This window comes from Chelonia mydas, chromosome 1 (genome assembly GCF_015237465.2).
Source record: "Chelonia mydas isolate rCheMyd1 chromosome 1, rCheMyd1.pri.v2, whole genome shotgun sequence".
Classification (NCBI taxonomy): domain Eukaryota; kingdom Metazoa; phylum Chordata; order Testudines; family Cheloniidae; genus Chelonia; species Chelonia mydas.
Window position 1 is genome coordinate 249,401,873 of NC_057849.1, and position 27,049 is coordinate 249,428,921.

At 36.7% G+C, this 27,049-nt stretch overlaps 1 protein-coding gene across 2 annotated transcripts; it reads left to right on the forward strand.

Annotated features, from left to right (window-relative positions):
- Window positions 1-2,083: 2,083 nt before the first annotated feature.
- Window positions 2,084-26,600, forward strand: HCFC2 (host cell factor C2). 2 transcript variants are annotated; one of them, XM_037879832.2, is made up of 16 exons: window positions 2,084-2,282; window positions 4,854-5,002; window positions 5,479-5,639; window positions 7,240-7,448; window positions 8,045-8,129; window positions 10,414-10,517; window positions 12,845-13,033; window positions 13,949-14,128; window positions 14,865-14,914; window positions 15,977-16,136; window positions 16,895-17,095; window positions 18,692-18,768; window positions 19,628-19,768; window positions 21,185-21,370; window positions 22,393-22,678; window positions 23,538-26,600. In XM_037879832.2, exons 1-16 carry the CDS (start codon window positions 2,111-2,113, stop codon window positions 23,561-23,563), a joined length of 2,376 nt encoding a protein of 791 aa, XP_037735760.1. In that variant the 5' UTR covers window positions 2,084-2,110; the 3' UTR covers window positions 23,564-26,600. The 2 variants fall into 2 exon arrangements, with proteins under 2 accessions (XP_037735760.1, XP_037735756.1); XM_037879828.2 differs by having other exon boundaries at window positions 22,393-26,600.
- The last annotated feature ends 449 nt before the right edge of the window (window positions 26,601-27,049 follow it).

The window sequence follows — 27,049 nt, forward strand, 5'->3', positions numbered from 1 at the left end:
GGATGATTTAACTGGGAATTGGTCCTGCTTCGAGCAGGGGGTTGGACTAGATGACCTTCTGGGGTCCCTTCCAACCCTGATATTCTATGATTCTATGATTCTATGTCTTCTGATGAAATGTGTCCTAGAATATTCAAGGAGCTGACTAAGGAGATATCTGAGCCATTAGCAATTATCTTTGAAAAGTCATGGAAGACGGGAGAGATTCCAGAAGACTGGAAAAAGGCAATTATAGTGCCAATCTATAAAAAGGAAAATAAGGACAATCTGGGAAATTACAGACCAGTCAGCTTAACTTGTACCCAGAAAGATAATGGAGCAAATAATAAAGCAATCAAGTTTGCAAACATCTAGAAGAAAATAAGGTGGTAAGTAACAATCAGCATGAATTTGTCAAGAACATATCATGTCAAGCCAACCTGATAGCTTTCTTTGACAGGGTGGATGGGGGGAAGTGGTCGACGTGGTATAACTTGACTTTGGTAAAGTTTTGTTACTGTGTTGCATGACCGTCTCATAAACTAACTAGGGAAATGCAACGTAGATGGAGCTGCAATAACATGGGTGCAAAACTGGTTGGAAAACCATTCCCAGAGAGTAGTTATCAGTAGTTCACAGTCATGCTGGAAAGGCATAACAGTGGAGTCCTGCAGGGATCGGTTCTGGATACATTTCTGTTCAATATCTTCATCAATGATTTAGATAATCACATAGAGCGTACACTTATAAAGTTTGCGGACAATACTAAGCTGGGAGAGGTTGCAAGTGTTTTGGAGGATAGGGTTAAAATTCAAAATGATCTGGAGAAATGGTCTGAAGTAAATAGGATGAAATTCAATAAGGACAAATGCAAAGTACTCCATTTAGGAAGGAAATGACTTCCTAGGAAGGAGTACTGCGGAAAGGAATAGGGGGGTCACAGTGGATCACAAGCTAAATATGAGTTAACAGCGTAACACTGCTGCAGAAAAAGGGAACATAATCCTGGGATGTATTAGCAGGAGTGTCATAAGCAAGACATGAGAAGTAATTCCTCCGCTCTGTTCTGCACTGATTAGGCATCAAAATGGAGTACTGTGTCCAGTTCTGGATGCCACAATTCAGGAAAGATGTGGACAAATTGGAGAAAGTTCAGAGAAGAGCATCAAAAATGATTAAAGGTCTAGAAAATATGACCTGTGAGGGAAGACTGACAAAATTGTGTTTGTTTAGTCTGGAGAAGAGAAGACTGAGAGGGGACGTGATAACAATTTTCAAGTACATAAAAGGTTGTTACAAGGAGGAGGGAGAGAAATTGTTCTTCATAACCTCTGAGGATAGGACAAGAAGCAATGGGCTTAAATTGCAGCAAGGGCCATTTAGGTTGGACATTAGGAAAAACTGCCCAACTGTCAGGGTGGTTAAACTCTGGAATAAATTGCCTAGGGAGGTTGTGGAATCTCCATCATTGGGGATATTTAAGAGCAGGTTGGACAAACACCTGTCATGGATGACCTAGTCTAGGTAATACTTAGTCCTGCCTTGAGTGCAGGGGACTGGACTAGATGACTTCTCGGAGATCCCTATGATTCTGTGATGATACTTTGTCCTACCCTGAGTGCAGGGGACACATTGCTATCTCTAGGCATTTGCTACCTCAGGTAAAAGCTGTTTACAATAGCAGTTTCTTACACTCTGTTACCCATCAGTAACCGCTACAGGCAGCACAGCTTTCAGAGTAGCGGCCGTGTTAGTCTGTATTGGCAAAAAGAAAAGGAGGACTTGTGGCACCTGAGAGACTAACACATTTATTTGAGCATAAGCTTTTGTGAGCTACAGCTCACTGCATCCGATGCATTCCTATGAAGTGAGCTGTAGCTCACGAAAGCTTATGCTCAAATAAATTTGCTCGTCTCTCTCAGGTGCCACAAGTCCTCCTTTTCTTTTACAGGCAGCACAGGCCAGCAGGCAGCACTTTCCCGCCCCACACTCTACGCTGGCTTGTGTCTGACGCAATCGAAGGGACGTTCCCTCGCTGCCGCTGCTGCGGGCGCAGCCCAAACTCCTCCTCTTCTCGCCCCCGCCGCGGCCACCCCTCGCCCGCGCGGTGCATTGTGGGAGTGGCGGCAAGATGGCGGCGGCCGCCGCCGCTGCTGGCCTAAGCTGGAGGCGGGTCCCTTCCTCCACCGGGCCGGTGCCCCGGTCCCGCCACGGACACCGCGCCGTGGCCATCCGCGAGCTGGTGATCATCTTCGGGGGCGGCAACGAGGGCATCGCGGACGAGCTGCACGTCTACAACACGGGTACGGGGCGCGGCCCGCGACGGGCGGGGAGGCGGGTCAGGAGCCGCCGCCACGGCCGGGCTGGGCGCGCTGGGGCCGAGCGGATCTCCTAAGGGAGCCATGAGTGCGGGTGCATATGGGGGGGGGGGGGGAGGTGCACGGGGGTGAGGGCTCGGGAGGGACGTTTTCTGTCCCTGCTCCGCTGATTTCTGTGGGACGTGAGCTTCCAGCCCTGGGTGTCTGGCGGCAGCTGCTGTTGTTTGTGCTGCCGGCCGCTGAGAGAAAAATCTGCCCTAGATTTGGGTCCTGCTGGCGTTGTGCCAGCATTTGAATGCCGAGGTTGGATTTACTTCCTCTTCTAAGGCAAAGGAAGTTACGTCCCTAGGTGTGAATCTGTCATAGCCTCCTCTTTAGCTCGGAAGGATTGGATGGAATTGACTGAGAAGGTGCCTGTTGAGCAACTGGAGACCAGTTTATTGCTCTTGTCTCTCCTTCATCCACCAAATCCCACTTGTTCCTTCTGGTGGCAACTCAAGGCATTGAATATGAAGAGAAATAGATCTGGGTTAGCAAAGTGAATGTGGCTGCATTGGGAGTTTTATCAGACAGCAACTCCTGAAGACTAATTTTATTCATGAAAGATTAGATGCTGAAACACTTACTGCACAGAATCCCCTCCGACTGGGATAGTTGTATAGAATTTCAGTGCGTGACCTGAGATGGGGACTAGGTAGGCTGTTCTATACAAATCAATTTTCGCTGCTGCTGGTTGGGATAAGAATTAAAGGACACCCAAGTTGAGAAAATGAGAGCTAGACCATCATTTTCCCTCTCCAAATTTAAGTGCTATAGAAATGTATATAAATAGCAAAGAAATGGTTGTATGATTTTTGTGACTGCATTTTAGCTGAAGTCAGGATTGTGAAAATATTTTGAAGGTAGTTCATTCAGAGGAGAAATGTTAGATTTTCTTCTGAGCAAAATTTTGCCATACCAGCTTGCAGATATGACTTTGCTACACTTAAACAGATTCAGTCAGTTTAAAAATCCCACTTTTTAAAATGTCCTAATCTACCATATTGTTATAAATAACATGTGATTGGGGAAAGCGTTGTTTACATTTTACTTTGTGTATTTACACTATTTCTTGTAGAATTAGTTTAATAGTTTCCCCTATTGTTTGTGAGTGTGTGTGGAATCTGACAGCCAAAAGGGAGAAAAGTATTTACAATAAGAAAATTTAAATGTACATGTATTACTGGTTGGGGTAAATATAATGAAACTTTTTAACGCTGACTAGATGTCAAATTGATAGTGTCCCTTTAAAACATTGTATGGTAGTAAAAGGGTATGTGACTTTGACCTTTATTTCATTGTGACAGTAGAAAGATGTCTTTTGTTTGGAAAGAGTCAGTGTGGAAGTTAGTGAGTATGACCAGTGTAAGAGACTTTTACTAGTTACCTGGGCCATGTCTTCACTAGGGATAATTGTGAAGAATTCCCTGCAGTTGTTAACATTAATTCAATTTCTGCACCAATCTAGCAAGACTTTGTCATAGCAGGGCTAGATGACATAGCGCTAAAGACAGTGTTAGTAATGGAAACCACATCTGCACTAAAACTGAGTGTTGCTAAATTCGATTAATCTGAACTGGTGTTGGCAATAATGGAAATTTTTTCAAAAGGTTCTCTAGTGTTGACAGGGGCAGAGAGAGTGTGATCTAGAACTTAGTATAACTGTAGAGTAGGAGCCGTGTTAGTCTCTAAGGTGCCACAAGTACTCCTTTTCTTTTGCGAATACAGACTAACAGCCACCTTGTGGCTTCCTCTAGAGTTATAAAAGAAAAGGAGTACTTGTGGCACCTTAGAGACTAACAAATTTATTTGAGCATAGGCTTTCGTGAGCTTATGCTCAAATAAATTTGTTAGTCTCTAAGGTGCCACAAGTACTCCTTTTCTTTTATAACTGTAGAGGAAGCCAGAACTACTACTATTGACTCTGCCAGTGGCTCATTGTGAGAGCTTGGGCAGGACAGTTACCCACTTTGACCTTGTATGCTCTGTCTGGGACAGTTCCACATATTTGTCATCTAAAAAGAATGTCTCAGGTATGAGAATCTCCCTCACATCCTCTGCAGTGAAGACTGATATAAACAATTCATTTAACTTCTCTGCAATGGCCTTGTCTTCCTTGAGTGCTTCTTTAGCACCTTGATCGTCCAGTAGCCCCACTGATTGTTTGGCAGGCTTCCTGTTTCTGATGTGCTTAAAAAATTTTACTGTTAGATTTTTATGTCTTTTGCTAGTTGCTGTGCAGATTCTTTTTTGGCCTGACTAATTACACTTGACTTGCCAGAGTTTATGTTCAGTAACACCTGTTTCACAGAGCAGTGATCAATGTGGTGGTGTTTCCGTCGATTGACTTGCTTTTTATTTTATAACCTCTTTATTGTTATCCTTTCCTATTGAGAGCCACCTACAGTCAGTAAAGAAGAAAAAGTGTCCTCTCTTGTGTGTCCCTCTTTTGATGGCAGAGTTGTTAAAGGAGCATCAATTTCCTCTGGGTGTTAAAATTTTTTTTTTATACTATAGCTACAAATCAGTGGTTTCTTCCTGCTGTTAGAGGAGATATTCCTCCAGGCTGTGCAGCCCATGGATTTGTCTGCGATGGCACCAGAATACTAGTGTTCGGAGGAATGGTTGAATATGGAAGATACAGTAATGATTTATATGAATTACAGGTAAGAAATGCAATAAAGACCTTTCAGTTTTAAATATTGTTGTTAATAATATTGATATTAAAAATATCATTTTGCTAAAAGATTCTGCTTCTATTTAAGTGAAATAATACATTGAGTTTGGAATGATCTGACAGGCTGCGGCTCTCAGAAAGCTGGTATGGATGAGCATTGTGTGTTCTGTTGAGGAGAGAAGAACTAAATCTTGAAAATGGAACATAAAATGAAAATGTTTAATGTCATTAGGTTTTACTTCATTAATTTATTATCAGTTGTTACTCAACTTTATTCCTGTTTGATTTAGGAGGGTATCAGGAAATATTCAATAAATTAATACTCAACTAAAGATTATACAGAAAATATGCAAAGAATAGTCCATGATGTTATCATCTTGATTCTCAAATTACACTTTATTGATAGTATGTGAGCAGATTTGATTTCTGAAGTTGTCTTTTTTCCCTCGCCCCGCCCCCTTTAAGGCAAGTCGATGGCTGTGGAAAAAAGTAAAGCCTCAGTCTCCGTCTGTTGGTTCACCACCTTGTCCTCGACTTGGCCACAGCTTTTCTTTATATGGTAACAAGTGTTATTTATTTGGTGGCCTGGCAAATGAAAGTGAGGATTCAAACAATAACATTCCCAGGTATGCTGATTGTTTGATCAAAATATGTAAATAATAGATGTAACAAGACACAAACCAAAAAAGCTTCTAAACTGTTAGAAGAAGAAATTTTTTTTTCATGTCCCAGATGATAGTGATGGAATTACTAGAAATGCATGTTAGATAGTCTTTGCGCAGTAAAGGGGCTTTGCTATAGTCTTCCCATTAGGCTTGTTGCAGGGATAACTGGCTAGAAGCTCTGACACATTTGCAGTGGAAGCTAAATAGAATGCCGTTTTGCAGAACTCCAGGATTAGCTACTAAATTTCTGAACAGTAGTCTCTTTCCTTCAATCTCCTGTTACCCAAAAAGGTCATCTGATGTTTCTCTATGTCTACACTGCAATTAAACACTTGCTGCTGAACATGTCAACTGACTGGGACTCAGGCTCAGGGCTGTTTAATTGTGATATAGGTGCTATGGCTCAGACTGGAGCTTGGGCTCTGGCATCCTGCAGGCTGGGAGGGTTTCAGAGCCTAGGCTCCAGCCCAAGCCTGAAGTTCTACACTGCAATTGAACAACCCCCTAGCCAGAGACCCACAAGCACGATTCAGCTGATATGGACCAGCCACAGGTGTTTAATTACAATGTAGCTATACCCTTACATATCTTTATACAGTGCTTTGGCATGCGAGTAGTATTTTTTAATTTAAATTACTTTAATGGAAGTTCCCACGAGTCTTCCTGCTTCAGTGGATTTGGGTTGGAAGATTTTGTTCACAAAATGTTGCGGAGAACCATGGAATGTGCTGCATATACAAACACTTCAAAGTACAGTTAATTTTAAATCAACACACATAGGATACCAAAGCTGAAAATACTTTTTCCCCCACAGTGAATGGCAGTTAAGACCACTTGCAACTGGCTAGCTGCAGTAATGTGCCAAAACTCTCTTCTCCCTATTAAACAAGATTTGACTGAAACAAGTATCAGAACTCAGACAGTTCTCTAAAAGTAACTTGCAATAAGTGGATTTCATTTAATTCAACAATAAATGGTGAATTCCCTCTTCACTGGCCAACCTGAGGGCATTCTGCTGATGCACCATATCATAGGGTATTTATCATTTACAGCTTAGCAAGCCACTCTTCAGTTGCTGAGGAAATTTGAATCATGCTAAGAATCTTGGTATCACTTTTGAATATGGCTTTTTTTGTGGAATGCCAGATGTCAAAAATGGAATGAAAGCAGACTTTCTTCGATGTACAGTTTGTGCCTGAAATCTGCCCATACTTTGTCCCTCCTTACATTTAAATATCATCTCAGTATTTTTAAAACCTACTTTTTAAAATGAATACTGGCCCTATGTTTAGCTTCCTTTTTATAAATTGGACCCTCCTCCTTTTTGCTTGTGTTTAAAAAGGATGCTATTTTGTGGAGTTTGTTTTTATTCTGTTTGTACAGCCCCTACCATCAAACGTTTGATGGGTACTGTAAAAATAAAATCATTATAGCTATCTGCTATGATAACCTTTTGAAAAAACAAGTTAAAGTGCTGGGGGGGGGGGGTCTAAAATTCACCAGTGTTCCCTTTTATAATCCTTCAGTTATATTTTTCAGTATCTTCCTAATTTTACACTAGATATTTAAATGATTTCTATGAACTGGAGCTGCAACATGGTTCTGGAGTCATAGGCTGGAGCATTCCAATGACCAAAGGGATCTTGCCTTCTCCTCGAGAATCCCACACAGCCATTGTGTATTGCAGAAAAGATTTGGGAAATCCAAAGATGTATATTTTTGGAGGGATGTGTGGCTGTCGACTTAATGACCTTTGGGAGCTTGACATAGGTGAGTTTAGTCAGTGTGTGAATCAGCTGAAGTGCATGTCTGGTGTTGAGGAAAAGTGAAACCCTGTGACAATTAGGGATCTGATATATAATTGTAGTTAACACATGATTTAATGACATCCAGTGTATAGTCTTAATGCCATTTTATTCAGTGGGACAAAATGTGTCAGATTTCTATGACTATTACATTTACCACTAACATGCTGCAACGTTCACTTGCACACCGAGATCATTGGTTTTACTAGGATACCTTAAATATTCTTACCAAAATAATTAAAAATTGAGTAGCCTTAGTGAAATTGGGATTATAATCTCAATTTCAAATTGGTAAACAGGTTTGTCAACCTATTATATAAATCTGAAAAGGACAGTTAACATAAAAATCATCTTAGTGTGAAGTTAGTAAAAAAACTATAAATATGAAGATAGAGATTAGCTTGAAAGGGGCTACCTTCTTGCTTTGTTAAAATCTAATTAATAGTAGGTACATGCACCGTATTTCCTGAAATCTCGGAAGTGATATGCACAAATAGCTGTATAGAATATATTTATTACTCTACTGAAATGCTGCTATCTTTTTTTTTTTTTTTTTTTTAGAAACAATGACCTGGTCAAGACCAGAAACTAAGGGGACGGTGCCACTTCCTCGCAGTCTCCATACAGCCAATGTAATAGGAAACAAGTATGTCTGTTGTTAAAAGCTCAACTATAGAAAGGTACACCTAGTAGGAGAATGACGATATAGTGTTTCTGTGTTGGATTACCCTTACCCACCACTGTACAACATAAACAGCTTTGGCCTTGTGGAATGCTCTTCTGGATGTTGTGCTTTCGTGGAATCTATGGAGATAGCAATATGCCATCATCTAAATTAAGGCTGTTAGAGAATTTTAGTAGTATTACTACTATTATTACATCCTTCTCACGCCAGTGTTGGCACACAGGGCAGAAACTAGTCTCTTCCATTCCTCTCTGTCATTAGCTGCTGCTTCTATCTGCTCTGTGGTGTTGAAATCAACTCTTCTGCTAAAGGGTGGTCTTAAGGTTTCTTTTGGCCACCCTCATTTCCTCACACCAGTTGGCTTCCACTTAACAGCGTCATGTGGGAGCCTGCATATTGGCATCCGGAGTACATGTCCCAAATATGCCCAACGCATCCTTCTAATTCTAGTGGAGACGAGCTGCTGGTTGGTAATTTCTCGTATCTGTTTATTGGTAGACTGTAGTTTTAAAGCTCTGTCAGTAGTAGGCACATAGTCTGCTGTATTAACTTCACAGCTTTTTACCTCAAGCCATAACATTTAACAAATTTCAAAAACTCATGAAAATAGAGACGGCTTTTAATACATGTAAATAACCACCCATGCGCTTTTGCAATTGCAGAATGATAATCCATAAAACAGGGTAGTGTGATATTTGAACATATGGTAACACATACAATCATCTGAAAGATGGGTCATTCTATTACTTTGTAGGAACTTCAATATTGTAATATACTGGAGCTGAAGAAAGAAGTGGGAGAGAAACATTCCAGATAATGAATGAGAGTAGGGAGTCGGGGGGGAAGTGTACGTTGAAATGCTAAACTTTAGAGTGATATTTTAAAAAAAGACTGATGTTACTTAGTAGTATAAATAACATTTAGCTTGAATAGATTTTTCCGGGCAATACTGCTGATAACAATTTAGGGGGAGAGGTAGAGCTTGATCATTACCCTTTCGTTTCGTATGCCATCAAAGTGCTGTGGAAATATATACGCACAGGAGTGTGCATGTGTGCGCACATACACACGCAACCCCATGAACGTCCATCAACAAAACTGAATTCTGTATTCTGTAATCAGACTGAGTCATGCATATATCTAATTCTTTCCCTGGTCCCTTTGTATAACTATACAAAATAATACTTAAAACATGGAAAATTGCTGTATGTTCTTTTACTCTCTAGATCAGTGGCTGTCAACCTTTCCGAACTACTGTGCCCCTTTCATCTGATTTGTCTTGCATACCCCATTTCATTTTACTTAAAAACTACTTGCTTACAAAATCAGACATAAAAATACAAAAGTGTCACAACACACTCTTACTGAAAAATTGCTTACATTCTCATGTTTACCATAAAATTATAAAATAAATCATTGGAATATAAATATTTTACTTATATTTCAGTGCATAGTATATAGCGCAGTATAAGCAAGTTGTATGAAATTTTAGTTTGAACTGATTTTGCCAGCGCTTTTTATGTAGCCTGTTGTAAAACTAGGCAAATATATAGATGAGTTGATGTACCTCCGGAAGACTTCTGAGTACTCCCGGTGGTATGTGTACCCCTGATTGAGAACCACTGCCCTAGATTACTCTTCTACCAAGTAGCATAACTCAGTCCGTCAGATAGCTTTATCAAAGTAAATGTATTTGCTTCCAATTTGTATCACCTTACAGGTTGTATATATGGGGTGGGGGAAGAAGAAGAGTGTCCTCTGAGACAAGATCACAACTTTTGATTTTTTTATTCCTAAAAAATGTTATCAGATTGTATTTCATACAACGCATTTCTAATTCTGATATCTGATAGTCTTTTAAAATGGTCTGTTGTGAACAATACATGGAAGGGCTGTAGAAGTTTAACTTCTAAATATCTAGCAGTTTCAGTTGCCTTTATTGAGATAAGAAATATGCCAGAGGTGTATTCATTTTGTAAGTGTCCTAGTGCATTATGTGGAATATTTCTCGTAGTTATTTTGCTCAACACTTTTGATATCTATAGACCTGTAACAGCACCGATTAGAAAGAGATTGTGGGGCATAAACAAACTCTTGTAAACTACAATTGAGACACTAAAGTCCTATAAATATTCTGTTTTGTCATAGAGTATATAATGAGATGGAATGATGCAACAGGCCTGGGAACATTGTTAATTAGCTTTGTCTTTTTTTTTTTCCCCCATCCTTCTTCCCTTATTTTTAGAATGTATGTTTTTGGTGGATGGGTTCCACAGACAGTGGAGGATGAGATTTCTGCTTGTGATGGTGAATGGAAGTGTACCAGTTCATTTTCTTATCTAAATTTGGGTTAGTGTTTCTGCCCTTTTTGATAATAATGATAAATTGAACACTTGTTTTAACAGATGTAAACCTACGAGTAAAGTCTAAAAAAATATTCTTAGGTGACTTTAGAACTAGACACCAGTTTCACATCCCACCTGGCACATGTTTTACTCTCAAGCTCTCCATTGATCTGGGTGTACATTTAATTAATGAAAAATACTTTCTGGATAACAGATGTCATGTTGTAAATAGGGCTGCCAAGCAGTTAAAAAAATTAATTGTGATTAAATGTGTGATTAATCACACTGTTAATAGAATACCATTTATTTACGTATTTTTGGATGTTTTCTACATTTTCAAATATACTGATTTCAATTAGAACACAGAATACAAAGTGTACAGTGCTCACTTAATATTTATTTTTGATTACAAGTATTTGCACTGTAAAAAAACAAAAGAAATAGTGGTTTTTCAATTCACCTAATATGAGTACTGTAGTGCAATCTCTTTATCATGAAAGTTGAACTTACAAATATAGAATTATGTACAAAAAAACTTGCATTCAAAAATAAAACAATGTAAAATTTTAGAGCCTGTAAGTCCACTCAGTCCTACTTCTTGCTCAGCCAATCACTCAGACAAACAAATTTGTTTACATTTGCAGGAGATAATGCTACCCGCTTCTCATTTACGTCAGAAAGTGAGAACAGATGTTCTCATGTTACTGTTGTAGCTGGCATCGCAAGATATTTACGTGCCAGATATGCTAAAGATTCACGTGTCCCTTCACGCGTCAACCACCATTCCAGAAGATATGCATCCATGGTGATGACGGGTTCTTCTCGATAATAATCCAAAGCAGTGTGGACCAACACATGTTCATTTTCATTAGCTGAGTCAGATGCTACCAGCAGAAGATTGATTTTCTCTATTGGTGGTTTAGGGTCTGTAGTTTCCACATTGGAGTGTTAGTCTGAAAGCAAGCTGAACACCTCGTCCCTCTCAGATTTTGGAAGGCACTTCAGATTTTTAAACTGTGCTGTAGCTATCTTTAGAAATCTCATATTGGTACCTTTGCATTTTGTGTAATCTGTAGTGAAAGTGTTCTTAAAATGGACAACATGCTGGGTCATCATCCGAGACTGCTATTACAGGAAATACATGGCAGAATGTGAGTAAAACGGAGCAGGGGACATACAATTCTCCCCTAAGGCATTCAGTCGCAAATTTAATTAACGCTTTTTTCTTTTTAATGAGCGTCATCAGCATGGAAGCATGTCTTCAGGAATCGTGCTGAAGCATGAAGGGGCATACGAGTGTTTAGCATATCTGGCATGTAAATACCTTGCAATGCTGGCTACAAAAGTGCCATGCAAATGCCTGTTCTTATTTACAACATCACCAGAAAGTGAGAAGAGGGCAGCATTATCTCCCTTAAATGTAAACAAACTTGTTTGTCTTAATGATTGGCTGAACAAGAAGTAGGACTGAGTGGACTTGTAGACGCTGAAGTTTTACGTTGTTTTGTTTTTGAGTGCAGTCATGTAACAAAAAAAAAATCTACATTTGTAAGTTGCACTTTCACGACAAAGAGATTGCACTACAGTACTTGTATAAAGTGAATTGAAAAATACTATTTCTTTTATCATTTTCACAGTGCAAATATTTATAAGCAAAAATAATGTACACTTTGATTTCAGTTACAACACAGAATACAATATATATGAAAACGAAGAAGAACATCCAAAATATTTAATAAATTTCAATTGGCATTCTATTATTTAACAGTGCAGTTAAAACTGCGATTAATCACGATTAATTTTTTTAAGTTAATTGCGTGAGTTAACTGCGATTAATCGGCAGCCCTAGTTGTAAAAAGTCAGCAGCATTGTAAATACAGAACAATGCTGGGGTAACTCCCCAATAGGTTCTGTATTCTGTTATATTCCTGTACTATAAGACACGGTTGTTGCCTTTTAGTTATGCACACTGAACTACCTTAGGATCCATACCTTTTTTTACTCTACATTTCCACATGATGCAACCAAAGATCAGGAAAATGGCTTCAATTATATTTGTGTGCCAGGAGACACATTTGTAGATCATATATGGTACAAATCAGTTGGAGTGGGGGCTCAAATGACTTGTCTGCAATGTAGATGATATCTGGTCTAACTTCAGAGGTTAGAGAATATTCGAACCATTAATGATTCAAATGAGTAAATATAAACACATACATAGTCTCATAGACAATCACTTTCTCTTGACTAGTTAGATGGATTATTATCTGTATTTCTTGTTTTGAAAACACTTATTGAATGGTACTGATTATTTCAAGTTTCACTTACTAGATACCACGGAATGGATCGGTCTAATCTCAGATTGTCAGGAAGACAAAAAGAACTTGTTACCCGGGCCAAGAGCTGGACACTGTGCTGTGGCAGTCGGCACTCGTCTGTACATCTGGAGCGGTAGAGATGGTTACAGAAAAGCTTGGAATAATCAAGTTTGCTGCAAGGATCTTTGGTATTTAGATACAGGTGAGTAAGAACATAATAAAAGTACTATAATATATTGTACATCTTACTACAATATAGAAACTTGGCATCATACCTGCTCGGAAGTTTTAATCTATAGCAAGTTTAGTGAACTTTTAAATCTCAGGTTTTTCTAGTAAAATATTGTTTCAGTGTTGATGCATTTAAAGATTATTGTTATGGCTTTCTGCGAAAAACAATGATCTGTTTCACAGGCCTCAAATCCCACAGCCGTGCAAAGATGTTTTATGAGGCTAAATTCAATAAAACACCTCTAAGATTCTTGAGTACAAGATGCTAAAGGGCATATTATCTAAACATTTTGTAAGTTTTTGCTGATGTGCACTTTAAATTTTCCTTAATTTCACTTTATTGTTGCGTCTACCTCTTTCACCACACTAAACAATTGCTATATTTGGTGTTTGCACACTTCAGGTACTTGTAAAAGGTTGTGTTCCACTCTTAGTTGCTTAATGAAGCAATAATATTCTCACATTTTTTCATAGTTCGTCTTCTGCTGCTTAGCCATTTTTGTTGAATTCTGTCCAATTGCATTCAGTGCTAGAGATACTTAGACCAGTCTTTTGGGTGTATTGTCAATAAAGCTATCTAGGGAGCCTCTGTTCTCCATGATCTTTGAAGTGATGCCTCTGCATATGCAGCCTAAAACCTCTTTGATTTTTCTGCTGGCATGAGACTTCAAAAAATGTGCCTTGTATGACACTCAAGAGACAATTTAGTATTTTTTGGCTTTATTTTATAACTTGTTTGAAAAATGCTTTTTTGTCGCGTGGCCTATGCCATATGTATTTGGAGAAATGAGAACCGTTGATGTACTGTCATTACAGAAATATCATTTGAACTGCAATGAAAGAGCAGCTTTAAATATTCCAATTGTATTTAATTGGTGTCTTTTAGAGAAACCATCAGCACCATCGCAGGTACAGCTGATCAGAGCTACAACTAATTCTTTTCAAGTAAAATGGGATGAAGTTCCTACAGTTGAAGGATATCTTCTTCAGTTAAATGCTGATTCCCCAGCCCCTATGGTGACTGGTGGAACTGTGGTTCCTGAGACTACACTGCTGAGTTCACAAGGTAGTACTGCAATATTTCCCTTAGATGAAACTACATTTCTACAAAGGTTCCTGTAGATATTTACGTAGATACATTAATTTTAAAATGGATAGTTAAATATGTAAGATAAAGACCCAAATCCTTGGCTGTGCCTAGGGAGTGCACACACTGCAACTCAAGAGTTGAAAATCTGGTTTTAAACTACCCTTGTGCTTCCTGACCCCGAGTTGGCTGAATGATGGAGTGGTTCCTTGATGTAAGCTAGAATTTCATGAGCCTGGAAGTGCCGTACAGAGTGAAACATTTAATATGAGGCAGGAAAATACAATCCATGCTCAGAATGGATTTTGTACTTTGCTATATGATAGCCTGAAATCTGGCTGCGACTTTGGCCAGTACATGAAGTAGTGGGGAATGAGTTCAAAGGTAAGTTTAACATCCTATTTGTATGTGACTTGAAGGAGACGGTATTGGGAAAAGGATTTCCATTGATTTTGTTTGCTCTTACAGTTTCATTTCAGACTTAGTGCTACTGTAAATAGAAACAGAGATTTTGACAATAAGACAAAGGGCCTGATTCTCATTTACACAAAAGCGCCTTCATACTGCTCTGGCGCTCACTCACTGGGATAAAATAGACTCCGTATAAAGCATTTTAATGCTTCATAGAATCAATGGGTGTTTGTTTTTGTTTACCTGTAAGGTGGTTCTACTCAGCCTCAAAGTCTATAATCAATGACTATCATCCTTCCTCCAGGAATCAAGCTGGATCTTCACAGCCAAACAAATCACATGGTTCCTAATAATGTAAGTGTAAACTGAAAATTCTCAAATCAGGACAATGTTTTAGTGATGGTCTCACTTCCCACCCTAATTTGCCAATTTTAAAAAGTCTGAAATATTTTTAAGCTAAAAAATTAACTGCTTAATTACATTACTTCTGTTCTAATGATGCTACCTCACTTCCTGATTGATTGGAGGGTCTTGAAAAGCCATTGTTGCTGATACAAGAAGGAAGCTGCAGTTGCACTGAGTACTTTATGGTAGCTGGGAGCCTGATATCAAGAAGAAAATCTCCTTCGTCCTCAAAGCCCCAGCAAAATGGGTACAAAGAGGCACAGAGGATATGCTACTTTATTAGAGCCTTGGTGAAATTCCTTTCTTTGTAGCAGGCTCCTAATATGGTGTTTGGAAGCCTGTTAGTAGCAGTTGACTCCTAATGTGGCCTTTGGAAACCTGTGAATAGCAGTGTGTGTACAGTTGACTTCCCTTCTGCCCTGTTACCAGTAAAAGAAGGGTCATTAAAAGAGAGATTCTGGTTAAAAAGACTTAAACTTTCAAAAAATCTAGATTAGGTCATAACTGTTTAAGGCCTCTAAAAACAGGCGAACTTGTGTGGAATCAAAAATTGAAGACACTTAAAGACTACAACTTATTCCTCAAGACTAATTGGGGATCTTAATGAAATACAAGTTTTCTTTAATAATACTATATGTTGATATGAGTATGGAGGGGGGATTTCTAATAAAATGTCTTAATCTTTTTTGGAATATAGTTGAGCCTACACAATTGTACTTTATGTGATTATTTGCAAATAAACTGTACATGTACAGTAAATGTACATGATAACTTTTAATTTGCACTTCCATTTAAGAATACTAGTGGTCTCCAAAATAGAGCTTTGGAGCTAGATCAAATTTAGACTTTGTGAAAAGCTTATGTTTTACAAGTTTAATTACTTTCATCTTTATTTGAAATTCCAGTGGATTTCATGAAGATTTTATGAAACATTTCCTTGCAATGTTTGCAGCTCAAATTGTAAACTCTAACAATTTATTGTAAACAAACAATTGCTTTCTTTTTGGATAGGTACAAGTTACATCTAATTCATTATTAAAACTAGAAGCTAAAGAAAATATTACTGAACCTGAAAACATGGTTACACAAGAAGCTACAAAGAAAAACCATCTAGATTCTAGAGGATTCAAAGAGTCAAATGCCCCCTCACTTTTGCCAGCGTGCACTTTAGGTAAGAGTCTATTCAGTAGAGACTAAAGAAAAGTTAGAGTTAAAATCTTGCAAATGTAGCAAAGTAAGAATATTTGTGGGGTTTTTTTTAAGTTAAGCCTTTCACAAAGTATCTATTACTGTACATATTTATAACAGTGGGGAAAGATGAAACCATAATTTGTCCCTAGTTTATTGTGCTTTAAGAGGAATAAAGTGTTCACTTCTGTCATTATGATGACAAATACTTGGCTATAAATAGCTCTCTACAAGAGAAAGGTCTGTTGCTACAGGTTGAAAATTGGCATAGAAAGTATCAACTGAGAAACTAATTTCTACAGTTTATAATATTCCTAGTCACTTAAATTGCATGGACTGGCAAAAATTTAGGATTTCAAGGTTGCAGATGTTTTTGCTACTAAGAATTGCTTTTAGATCAGTGTTTAAATTTTTACCTCCCAGATTTAATGCTTAGCAGAATAACAGAAGTTAATCAGATGGGCCGATTTTATCAGTCGAGGAACTAAGAAGCATCTTATGTACCTGTCCATAGTTAGGTGTTTTTGTGTTTTGTGTAAATATATCAACTGGTATGGGGGAGAAATTGATATTAATTAAATAACACCGAAGTTGGTGTATGGCAGGGATCTAACCAGACTTATTCTAGTGTGGATCTGGCTAGCATCAATTCCTATAGCAGACTAAAAAACAACTAGATTAGGCTGATATTTATCAGTTGACATCAATATTGAAGTTGAGTTAATATTTTTCATATTGCAGGTCCTCAGACTTCAGCAAATGTAGCTGAATTACGTGACTTGGACATACGAACTGTAAATCCTGATGCTTCTGTATCCAGCACTGTCTCCAGCACACAAACTATGGTAACCCAGCAGGCTGTTAAAACTGAGTCATCAAGTACAAATGGGGCAGTTGTTAAAGATGAAACTTCACTAACAACATTCAGTTCAAAATCTGAAGGTTTGAAATGTGTTTCACATACTGTATTTTGAGCCATATTTATCTAAGGCCATCCAACTTCTAGTGTGGTGGGAAATTTTGTAATCTTTGAATAGTGGCTGGGATTGAAATAATGGTTGAGGCATTGATGATACTGAGCAAGCTGAAAGATCTCTGCCCTGGTCTCACTTTAAAATGAGGATAATTCTTACACACCTTTGTAAACCATTTTGATTTGTGTGGGTGAAAAGTGCTACAGATATTCATTACTAGTTGACAAAAATCCACCTTTTAGATAATGGTAGCCACACACTTTGGTGCCTGTGCACGTTTGCGCGCTCCAATGTTTTTCTGGCTAAAAATGCAATATATTCAAATGGTGACCTCAGATCATCTTAATTTCTTTCCGAATTGGAAGCCTCATACCACAAATGAAATTAAATTAATCACATTTATTATTTTAGACTGACCACCTCCTAATGTATGATTGAAATGTCTGAAATGAGCAGGTTATGTAAACTCAATGTATAAAGAATGCAAATACAAAATTTCTAGATGGAAGCGAATATGAACTATTTGCCATTGCCTGAGAGCAGTAACTACTGGTTGACCCTCTGCTGGTGATGTCTTGCATACACAAGCTCTATTCTAACAATTTGACATGTAAGCACAGAATACAAATGGAGTAATTAGAGTTGTCTGAATCTTTAATACAATTATTATATAATGTAATGAATTAGTTATTTTTTCTCTTCCAATTGGTGGGTTATTTAAAAAATGTATTTTCTATATTCCTTGTTTAGAGTTCTCACATGATCTGTACTGATATGAATGAGTAAGGCTCAGGTTGTATGACTTCCAGAGACCTCTGTGACATTTTCCACTTCAGCCCTGGGGCGGCAGCTAGAGTTGTCAGACGGTGGGGGGCACTCCAGCACTCTCAGCCAGCCTGGGGGAACCCTGGCGCTCTCAGGAGCAGAAGGGGTGGGAAGCCATGGGTGCTGGACCTCCCTCCCTCCCCATTTTGTCACAGTGAGTAAAAGTCAGGGACAAGTCACGGGCAATAAATATTTACAGAAGCCCGTAACCTGTCCCTGACTTTTACTAAAAATAACCGTGACAAAACTTTAGCCTTATGCATGAGCAATACATTTAAAATTATTCATTGCCTAGGTTTAACATTTAGATTGTTCATACTGGGTGAACAATTTCTGCCCCAGTCTGATTTGTTTGTGTATAGTCCAATATTGTTGTAAACAGAATTTATATATGACTCTAGGCCATAACTATCAATAATGCCACTGCCTTCGAATTGTGTAGGTCTAGTCTCCGTTGATGCTGCCATTTTAACTGCAATGGCATGCAACGCCAGACACCTTTAGAGTTGTTCTGTAAATTTAAAACCAACAGTTGGTTTAAAAAAGCTATTAAAATTGTCAGGTTGTAAATAGCACTGCATGTAAAACGTACCAAACTATGTCTGAAATACTGAATAGACTTTTGCAAGAGACACTTGTCACTGAAATCCATTTACAAATTTTATAAGCTATGGAATTTGTCTTTACATATCAATTGTTTTATGTGAACTAATGTTTTTAATATAATTCTTGTTTCTAGTTGCTGAAACTACTTTTATAATACCTTCAACCAAAGTCAGCACTGTTCAAACAAATAACTTGACTGTGCACTTATCTGTAAGTATGTGATATTACATAGTAATGAATGATGATCTCTGTTCTTAGTCTCAGGCCCCTCCAGATAGTTATATTTTGTTTGAAAGAAAAACATGATGCATTGCTTAATAGGTTGCGGTGAATGGTACAGATGAAAATTATATGTTGTATCCAGTCTCTCAAAAAATAACTTCTGTGTTGCAAACAATTTTGGTTTGAGAGAATGTAAATGAAACAACTACTCAGGAAAGGTGGGAGGAAACTGAACTACATTTCAACTCTAGGACCACATTTCTTATCACTCAGTATAGTACAACTATGTGTATATAGCTGGTATGCGTAATAGGGTCATAAATGCATCCTGTAATTAGTACTTTGATTAAAATAGAAGTATGTAGTCTTGCATACTTTAGATCAGGCATACTGCACAGTTTCAAACCTATAGGTAATTTAATTAAGTTCCTTTTGAACTGCAAGATGAGCTAATATATAACTACTTGCCCCTTTAGAGGTGACAAAAAATCTAATGTCCTTCCTAGAAGAACCTCTTTTCTGGGGCAGTACTCTTAGAAATGGCATCAGAACATCAGTCTATTTGTATTTCTAATATGTTAGTAAAATATCTGTCTTGGCACATACTATCTGCATACCTTCCACCTCATGTGTTTGGAAATACCAGTGTTTTTAACAAGTTTAACCATTCAATACTTTAACTGCAGTTGAGTAATAAATGTATATTTGTTCTTTGTAAGTACAACAAAGTGTAACTTACTGGAGTGACTGGGAGTTCTTTTTTCATATATTTTAGTTTTATGAACTGTGACTTTTTTATGTTAGTTAAAGTATGGGTGGTCTATATAATGTGTTCCTCAAACATTAGAAAACTACTCCACTAAGACAGATGGCAACAGTGAAAACAAGAGAACGACAGTGGTACGATGTGGGAATTTTTAAAAGCAGTAGTGCTTTGGTGAGCCAGTACTATTTGTTGCCAGAAGAAAAATCAAGCATCTCCAACAAGGTAAGTGCTATTCGTGTGTTCTTAATTTTGGAATGTGTTGCCCATGTGTATTAACTGGTTGAGACTAAAGGTTTGGGAATTTCCTGGTTTGGTACACTGTGGAAGGAGCTAGTGCTAATAGGAGTTCTGGACCCACAGTTAAAAAACCTAATTCAGGATGCTGGCAGATATCTTGCTTACTTACGTTCTTTTTCTGAGGCTAAATCTTCAACCAGCCGAATAAAATGCATGACTATAGGGAAGGCGCACTTAAGTTTTTACTAGTTTTATGCCAGTGTTACATAGGCAATAGCTCTCAAACTGGTAAATTTTCAAACCAGTAAGAACTTTTTGTGTGTGATCACTGGAGGTATGAAAACGTAGAAACCTGCAACTGGATTTCAAAATTAAGAAATTGTGTGGGTTAGCTAAACATTTTTTAATATAGTATCTGTTTTTAAATACAACTTTGAAACTTATTCACTGAGGTCTCTTCTCCTTTAAATGTGACTCTTTAATACTCATTAACATTGTTTGACATTACACATATCCTTGCTTAAACAGATGAATGAATTCTGTATTGGTTAGCAGCATAGTGACTTTTAAGATTTATTCAACTTTATTTTTATGTCAATTCAAAGTTATAGCTCATGACTATAAACAGCAACTTCTGAAATAAAAAAAAGTTAATGGACAAAATATAATAGCTTGGGCATAAGACTCTTCCTTTTTTCAAATGCATAACTTCAAAAGCTTGCTTGTGCCATTCCCTTCACTGTCCAAAAAATAAAATAAAATTAAAAAAATCACTTACACTAATGCTAGAAAGCAATCAAAAAGCATTTTTCAGGAAGTGAAAATAGGGATTACAGTTTTAACTGTTTTTTACCTTATCTATCATTCCTCTGCAGTAGGTCAGTGCTTTAATTAGTATAAGTTTTGTAAATTACTGAAATAAAAAAATATATTTAGTTTGTTTAAAGAAAACTAATAGAATTGTGACACTAATACAAAGCAACGTATGGCAACTCCTGTGTTCCCTACCAAAGCAAATAATTTCTGTTTAGTCCAATATCCTGCCTTTATCACTGACCATAATTAGATGAAAAAACAAACAAGCCATAATATGCTGTATTCAGTGTAACAGAGCAGACTTCACAGTGAAACTGTAGCTGAGGATTTCTTTATTCTTATGGGGATTATAAATTTCTCTGAAATGCTTCTGTTATAAGGGCTACTCTTAGCCCTTATAACAGTTTGACCTAACTTCTGGGGTCCACTGTGTATATACTGTTCACGCACACTTCTAAAATCACTTTAAATTTAGTTTTTTCTTAAGCTGATCCTGCCACCTGCTAATTCATTAGGTTAGGTGTGATTTTTAGTGTTTTATAGGTAAACTTATTTACTTGAATTTTGCATTATTTAAATTTTCAGGTGGAAAATACAGATGTCCCAGACTACAGTTTACTTAAGAAACAGGATCTCTTTCCAGGCACTGTGTACAGGTTCAGGGTTGCTGCAATTAATGGCTGTGGTGTAGGCCCTTTCAGTAAAGTCAATGAATTTAAAACCTGCATTCCTGGTTTTCCTGGGGCTCCTTCAACGGTCAGAATCACCAAGGTGAGAAAGCTGATTAGGTTTGGGAGTCAACAGAACACTACACAAAGTGAAATCCTAATCTGGTAATTTCTGGGATTTTTACTTTAAAAAAAAACACAAAAACAAAAAAAACTGTCCTAGCATATAGTGTCAAAAGTTGATGGGTAAATTCTACTTGCGTTTTTTTTTTTTTTTTGGTGTAGCCTTTTTGTTAAGAACCACATTCAGACACTTAACACTGAGATAGAGGTGTCGATAGAAAATATTATTACCAGGTAACACTTACTTTTCAGTTCTCTGATCAGTACAGACTTTGTTTAGTGTTGTGTTAAACTGTCTCTGTCCTGAGGTGCTTGCAGCCTAAAAGAAAAGGCCTGACAACAACACGTTAAAAGATCCAAAGAATGGTGATGTTTTAGAATGTGTTTTTATAAATCAGGCAGTAATCCTGTTAAAATGTTGGTCACTCTGAAAAGTTCTTAAAATGACATTGAAATTTCATATTTGTGTCTCAATGACTGTATTAAACTTGTTCATTTACAAATAAAAAGATGGGTTTTTTGTTTTTTTAATGGCCAACCCAACAAATTCAACTTGGAATCTGAAAATCAGTCTCTGCTTTTTCTGACTCATGTTATCTTACCAATAATACATTTTAAATAGTTTCTTCCATTATTTACACTTACACAACCTCATTCCTGCCAAAATATCCCCTTATTTGTACATCTGGAATCACAGTGTTTGTGTTGCTCTTTGTTTGTTTTGCATAAGCCAGAGTAGAAGTTTTCTGTTTTCCATACCTGTTTTAGCTCAGAATTGCTATCAAGAGTAAAAGGTAGTAAATGCTTGTGTAAGTAAAGTAAGCAGATGTGACTCAGAACAAACATAAGGACCGGTGGTCTGAGTAAGACTGTGCCTTTTCACTCTCCATAGAGTATAACCACACTTAAATGGTAATGGAACTTTATGTAATGTACTTAATTGACAGTTGAGTTTCAACACATTGTGATGCTATGCAGATAATGTTTCAAATTTTTCTCCAGAGTGTAGACTGTATTCATCTTTCATGGGAGCCACCTGTTTCACCTTCTGGAAATATCTTGGAATATTCAGCTTACTTAGCTATTCGTACCACACAAGTACACGAAAACCCAAATCAGCTTGTATTTATGAAAATATACTGTGGTCTTAAAACATCATGTGTAGTGACTGCTGCACAGCTTTCAAATGCCCATGTTGATTACACCTCCAGACCTGCTATAGTGTTCAGGATTTCTGCAAAGAATGAGAGAGGATATGGACCAGCCACACAAGTTCGATGGCTTCAAGGTAAAGTGGATACCAAATGTTGTGTTAAATGGGATTTATCTGCACTATGAGAAAACTATTTATCAAACCATTTTTCTGTTGTTGAGTCCATTTTTCCTCAGCAGCATGCATGAGGAAACCTCTTCTCCGTGAATGATCTGTACAGTTTTTAGAAACATTTGGTCTTTAATTTAAGTTCAGCTTAAAACTTTCAGACAACTTGTTCTATTAATTTGGATGCAAGTAAAAACTGAAAAGTGGAAAAAAAAACTTAATGTATTGGTTCACCCCACAGGTATACATTAACAGAAAAAACCCCAAACAAACTTTAGATTCTAATTAGCTTCATTTCAACTTCAAAATTTTTGTCTTGCTGACACTGCCAACTAACTAGTATCATCCACTGTTTTGATTGGTTCCTTCTGTCCTTTTTCCTCTTTAATCAGAGAGTAATTTGTTGCCTCTGTATGAGGTGCCCTGATTTTGTTCACCCAGTAAGGGCAGTGAAATCACTGCTTTCTCTTAAGGTTTCTAAAATTGTGTTAGTGTCTTGGCTTATTAGGACAGTGAGCCACTCATTACTACTTTCTAGCTTTTACATTTAAACCAGTAAAACAATTGCAGGGCTCAAACCAAAGCTGAACTATAAGAAAACTCTGTCCACACTTGAAAACTGTTTCTCTAATATGGGGGAAGACAATGTAGAAGAGTTCAGTTCGGTGTTTTACTATTTCAGCCCTGCTTTGAGGGTTTTGGCAATAATCTATATACTGAAATCTCTAGATACAAACTTCAAGAATATGGTCTGTTTGAATGTGTCAGACCACTTAAACGTTCCATGACTTCATATAGATAATAGTGTGTCTCCTTCTTTTCACAGAAATGAAAACATCAAGTTCAAAATAGAAGCACCATAATAAAATTCAAGTTATAAATGTAGTGTTTAACATTTGTAATATTTTGTAAATGCTCCAAATATTTTATTTTTGCATTGTTTTTATCTTAAATTTATATGAACACTTTTTTTTACATTTTAAACATCAGCATTATGCAGCCTTGCTCAGGTTGAACTACTATATACAGAAATTCTTATAGTGAAGGTAAATAATTAGATACTGACTATCTTCTGTCAACAACCATTTTGATGATTAAAATTTTAACTATCACTGTCTTTTAAATCTGAAATTGAAACTTGAAGCAGAATTTAAATTTGTTACAACTGCAGGTGCACAAGATTATCTGCCACTTGTGCCAGTTTTCAAAGATTTTGTAGATTGCCCGTGTCGAAGTGTCATTGCACAGATAATGAGGCTTTACAAAGTTTTCTCTGTTCAGTAGAAGTTCTTATACCACATTCATCACTGTGGTATCCGAGTGCAAGGCGAACATTTCCATTTATTATAGTATCTTAAAATGTATAGAATATTTTAATATATGTACTTTTTGTAAAGAAATGATTTTTCTACTATTTGTAACAAATATTTTAATCTTTAAAGGCATTCCCTGAAGATATGCAAATACTAGGAAACTGTCACTTCTGTTTTGAAAAATATAAATGTAATGTAAATGCACTACTATTAGTTGGATTATCCTTTTGAAGTTGTACAAATCTTAAATCTGTAAATATTCTTAATGTTTACAAAGAGACCTCTCTGGTCTAATATTAAACCCTTCATGAGGATTCATCCATTTTTTAAATCCATATGCTTTGCTTCCAGCATATGCTTGCTTTTTGCACTAATAAGAATTTAATGTACCTCATTCTTATGTTTGTAATCGCTTGTGTTGCTTCCATAACATTTCTGAAATATTTTAGTCTAAAAATTTAACCAAAGTCAAAATACATGGTAAGCAGTTTTGCACATATTATATGCTAATTCTTATGACATATTTATTCCAGTTAGTCTTCATAACTGCTTGTTTGGTAGAATATACAAGTAAAGCAATCAGTTCAATACTCCCATTTACTTATCAGTAATTTTTCATTAATTAGATAGCTATTTAGCTCAAAAAGCACTGCTGTTAGGAATAGGTTGATCCATTCCTGTGCTAAAGAAAATGTTCACAGTAATAGAACAAATGTAAACATTTCAATGCTATTTATTTAAAAAAAAATAATTTGTTTACCAAAGTGTAGAGTATAATGACTGAATTGTGTGAGGCCACTAGGTGAATAGATTTTGAGGCATCTAATAATTTTTATAAAATGAGTTACTGCACATGTGCAATGAAGTTTTATACTTTGCACTTTAAATTTTTCCTTCAATGCCAAAATAATATACATCAAGGTGGAATTACTTGCCTTTTTCCCCTTAGATTTGTGTTAAGAACATGTACTGTAAATATGTAATCTTAAAAATTAAGAATGGACTTACCTGTTTTGGTTTGGTTTGGTTTTTAATGGGGGCATAGATATTTGGCAAAAGATTCTCAATAAAAGATTGGATAACCCAAATATGCTGAAGTAAATTTTATGGCCAAACTTTAGACTTCTAAAAGTCAGGGTTTATAATGGAAGTGCTGGTACAGCCTTTTTAACACTGCCACAATCTGTGATGCCATGTAAAAGCACTGGGGATTTTACAAATCTTCAATGTAGAACCGATTGTGACATAAGAGTAGTAAAAATAGTTCTACTCATAACAATAGAAAACCTGACAAGAAAAAAAACTTGTGCATATAGTGTTGATTTCAACAGATTTGTTTGAAGCTGAGTATTCGCATCATGAATTTTTATATAGGGTTTTTTCCTGCAGACAAAGTTAAATGAGCTTAAAAACATTAGTATAATGGTCTACTTCATCAGTTATGACCTTGACACTACCCAGTAACTAAAATCTCCACTTACACGCAGGCTGTAACTAGAAAAGTATAAATTTGCTTTTCTTATTAGTACTGTGAAAGATGCCTTTAGAAAACATTTATGGCTTTGATTTTTGTTGGTTGGTAGCTGTGATTTTTAGTGATATTATTTAAGAATAAAATCTGTTGGGTACGTCCATGGATGGAGTTTTTGCACTTGGTTTCATATACTTTGCACATTTTATTTTTTAAAGGATGTGTCACGATGACCAAAGGTAGAACTGTGGTATTTTTAATCAAAGTATGATTTCTGTGTAAGTGTACTTACAGCTGGCTTTATGTAAGTTTTCACTCTCTTCCGTTATCCCAGTTGGGTAATGTTTGAATAGTGAACAAATGCAAATCTCCTGTTCCGTGCTTCGCAGTTTTACTTTAAAATTAAATTACGTTATATACACTGTGAAAATGCACATTGAGGTCTGCTTCTCAGAACTGTACTTGCAAAATGTCTAAATCCCACCTAAGTGTCATCTTAGAGAAACATTTTATTTGCTAGATGTTGCACAAATATACTGAGATGTCTGTTCCAGTTTTTAAATTTATTTGATATGATTGCAATTAGCTGTTTGAGAAACTGCATCAGAAGTTCTCATTATTCCATATTTGTTGTTGTTAAAATACATGTAAACAAAACATCCACATTGATCAGAGTACAATATCAAATTTGTAGAAATTTCAAGGGGTTTGATAGACTTTTCATGAAAGTTCTGACTCTATAAGTAGAAAAGTTATGCTAGCTGTGGCAGATATTGCAACAACTTAAGAATGTTTTTGTGAAATTTGAAATAAAATGAATGAGAACCTACATTTTGTGTTTTAAAGTAATTATAGCAATATCTTTGAATTTAGTTTGAAGTAGACCACGTGATGACCAAGCCAGAAACTTTGGAGATGTAGTTAACGATACTATTGTTAACTGGTATTTCAAGATGGTTGATTTGAGGTGGTTATAGTTTTATGGCCTGTTACTGCAGTGATCTCTACAAAAAAAATGGACGTTTTGTACAATGAAAAAATAATTGAATATATCTTATTTCAAAGCATTGTTTATTCTTTGTAATAAAGTGGTTGTCCTATAAAATGAGTTGTATGTCGGTACTTTAAATTGAGAACTATTTGTGTACAAATTTCAAAGGTCAGAGTCCTTTGAACGATTTCGTCTTTTAGGTTTTAAACTTAAGAATTTGCTTTAAGAGGTACAAGGAAGGAGGGCATGATCATGATACAGACATGAATGTCAACAGTACCTTTCCCCAGAACAATTTTAGATTTTGAAATTTCTGGACTATTCAAATGCATCTCTTCTGCCTGTCCCAAAGAAAATTAGTTGGATAAGGAAAGACAGATCGAATGTGAGTAAATTAAAAAGTCTTTGTTTCTTCTTCCTAGTCCTGACTGAAATAACCTTCTTTTTAAAAAAGGCAGGTTGTCATTTATTGAAAGCAAAAGAGTTCAAAAAATACTTCCAAATTTGAATTCTTCTTTCTTGTGTAAGAAATATTTGTTTCCCAACGAACAGCAGATGTTCTG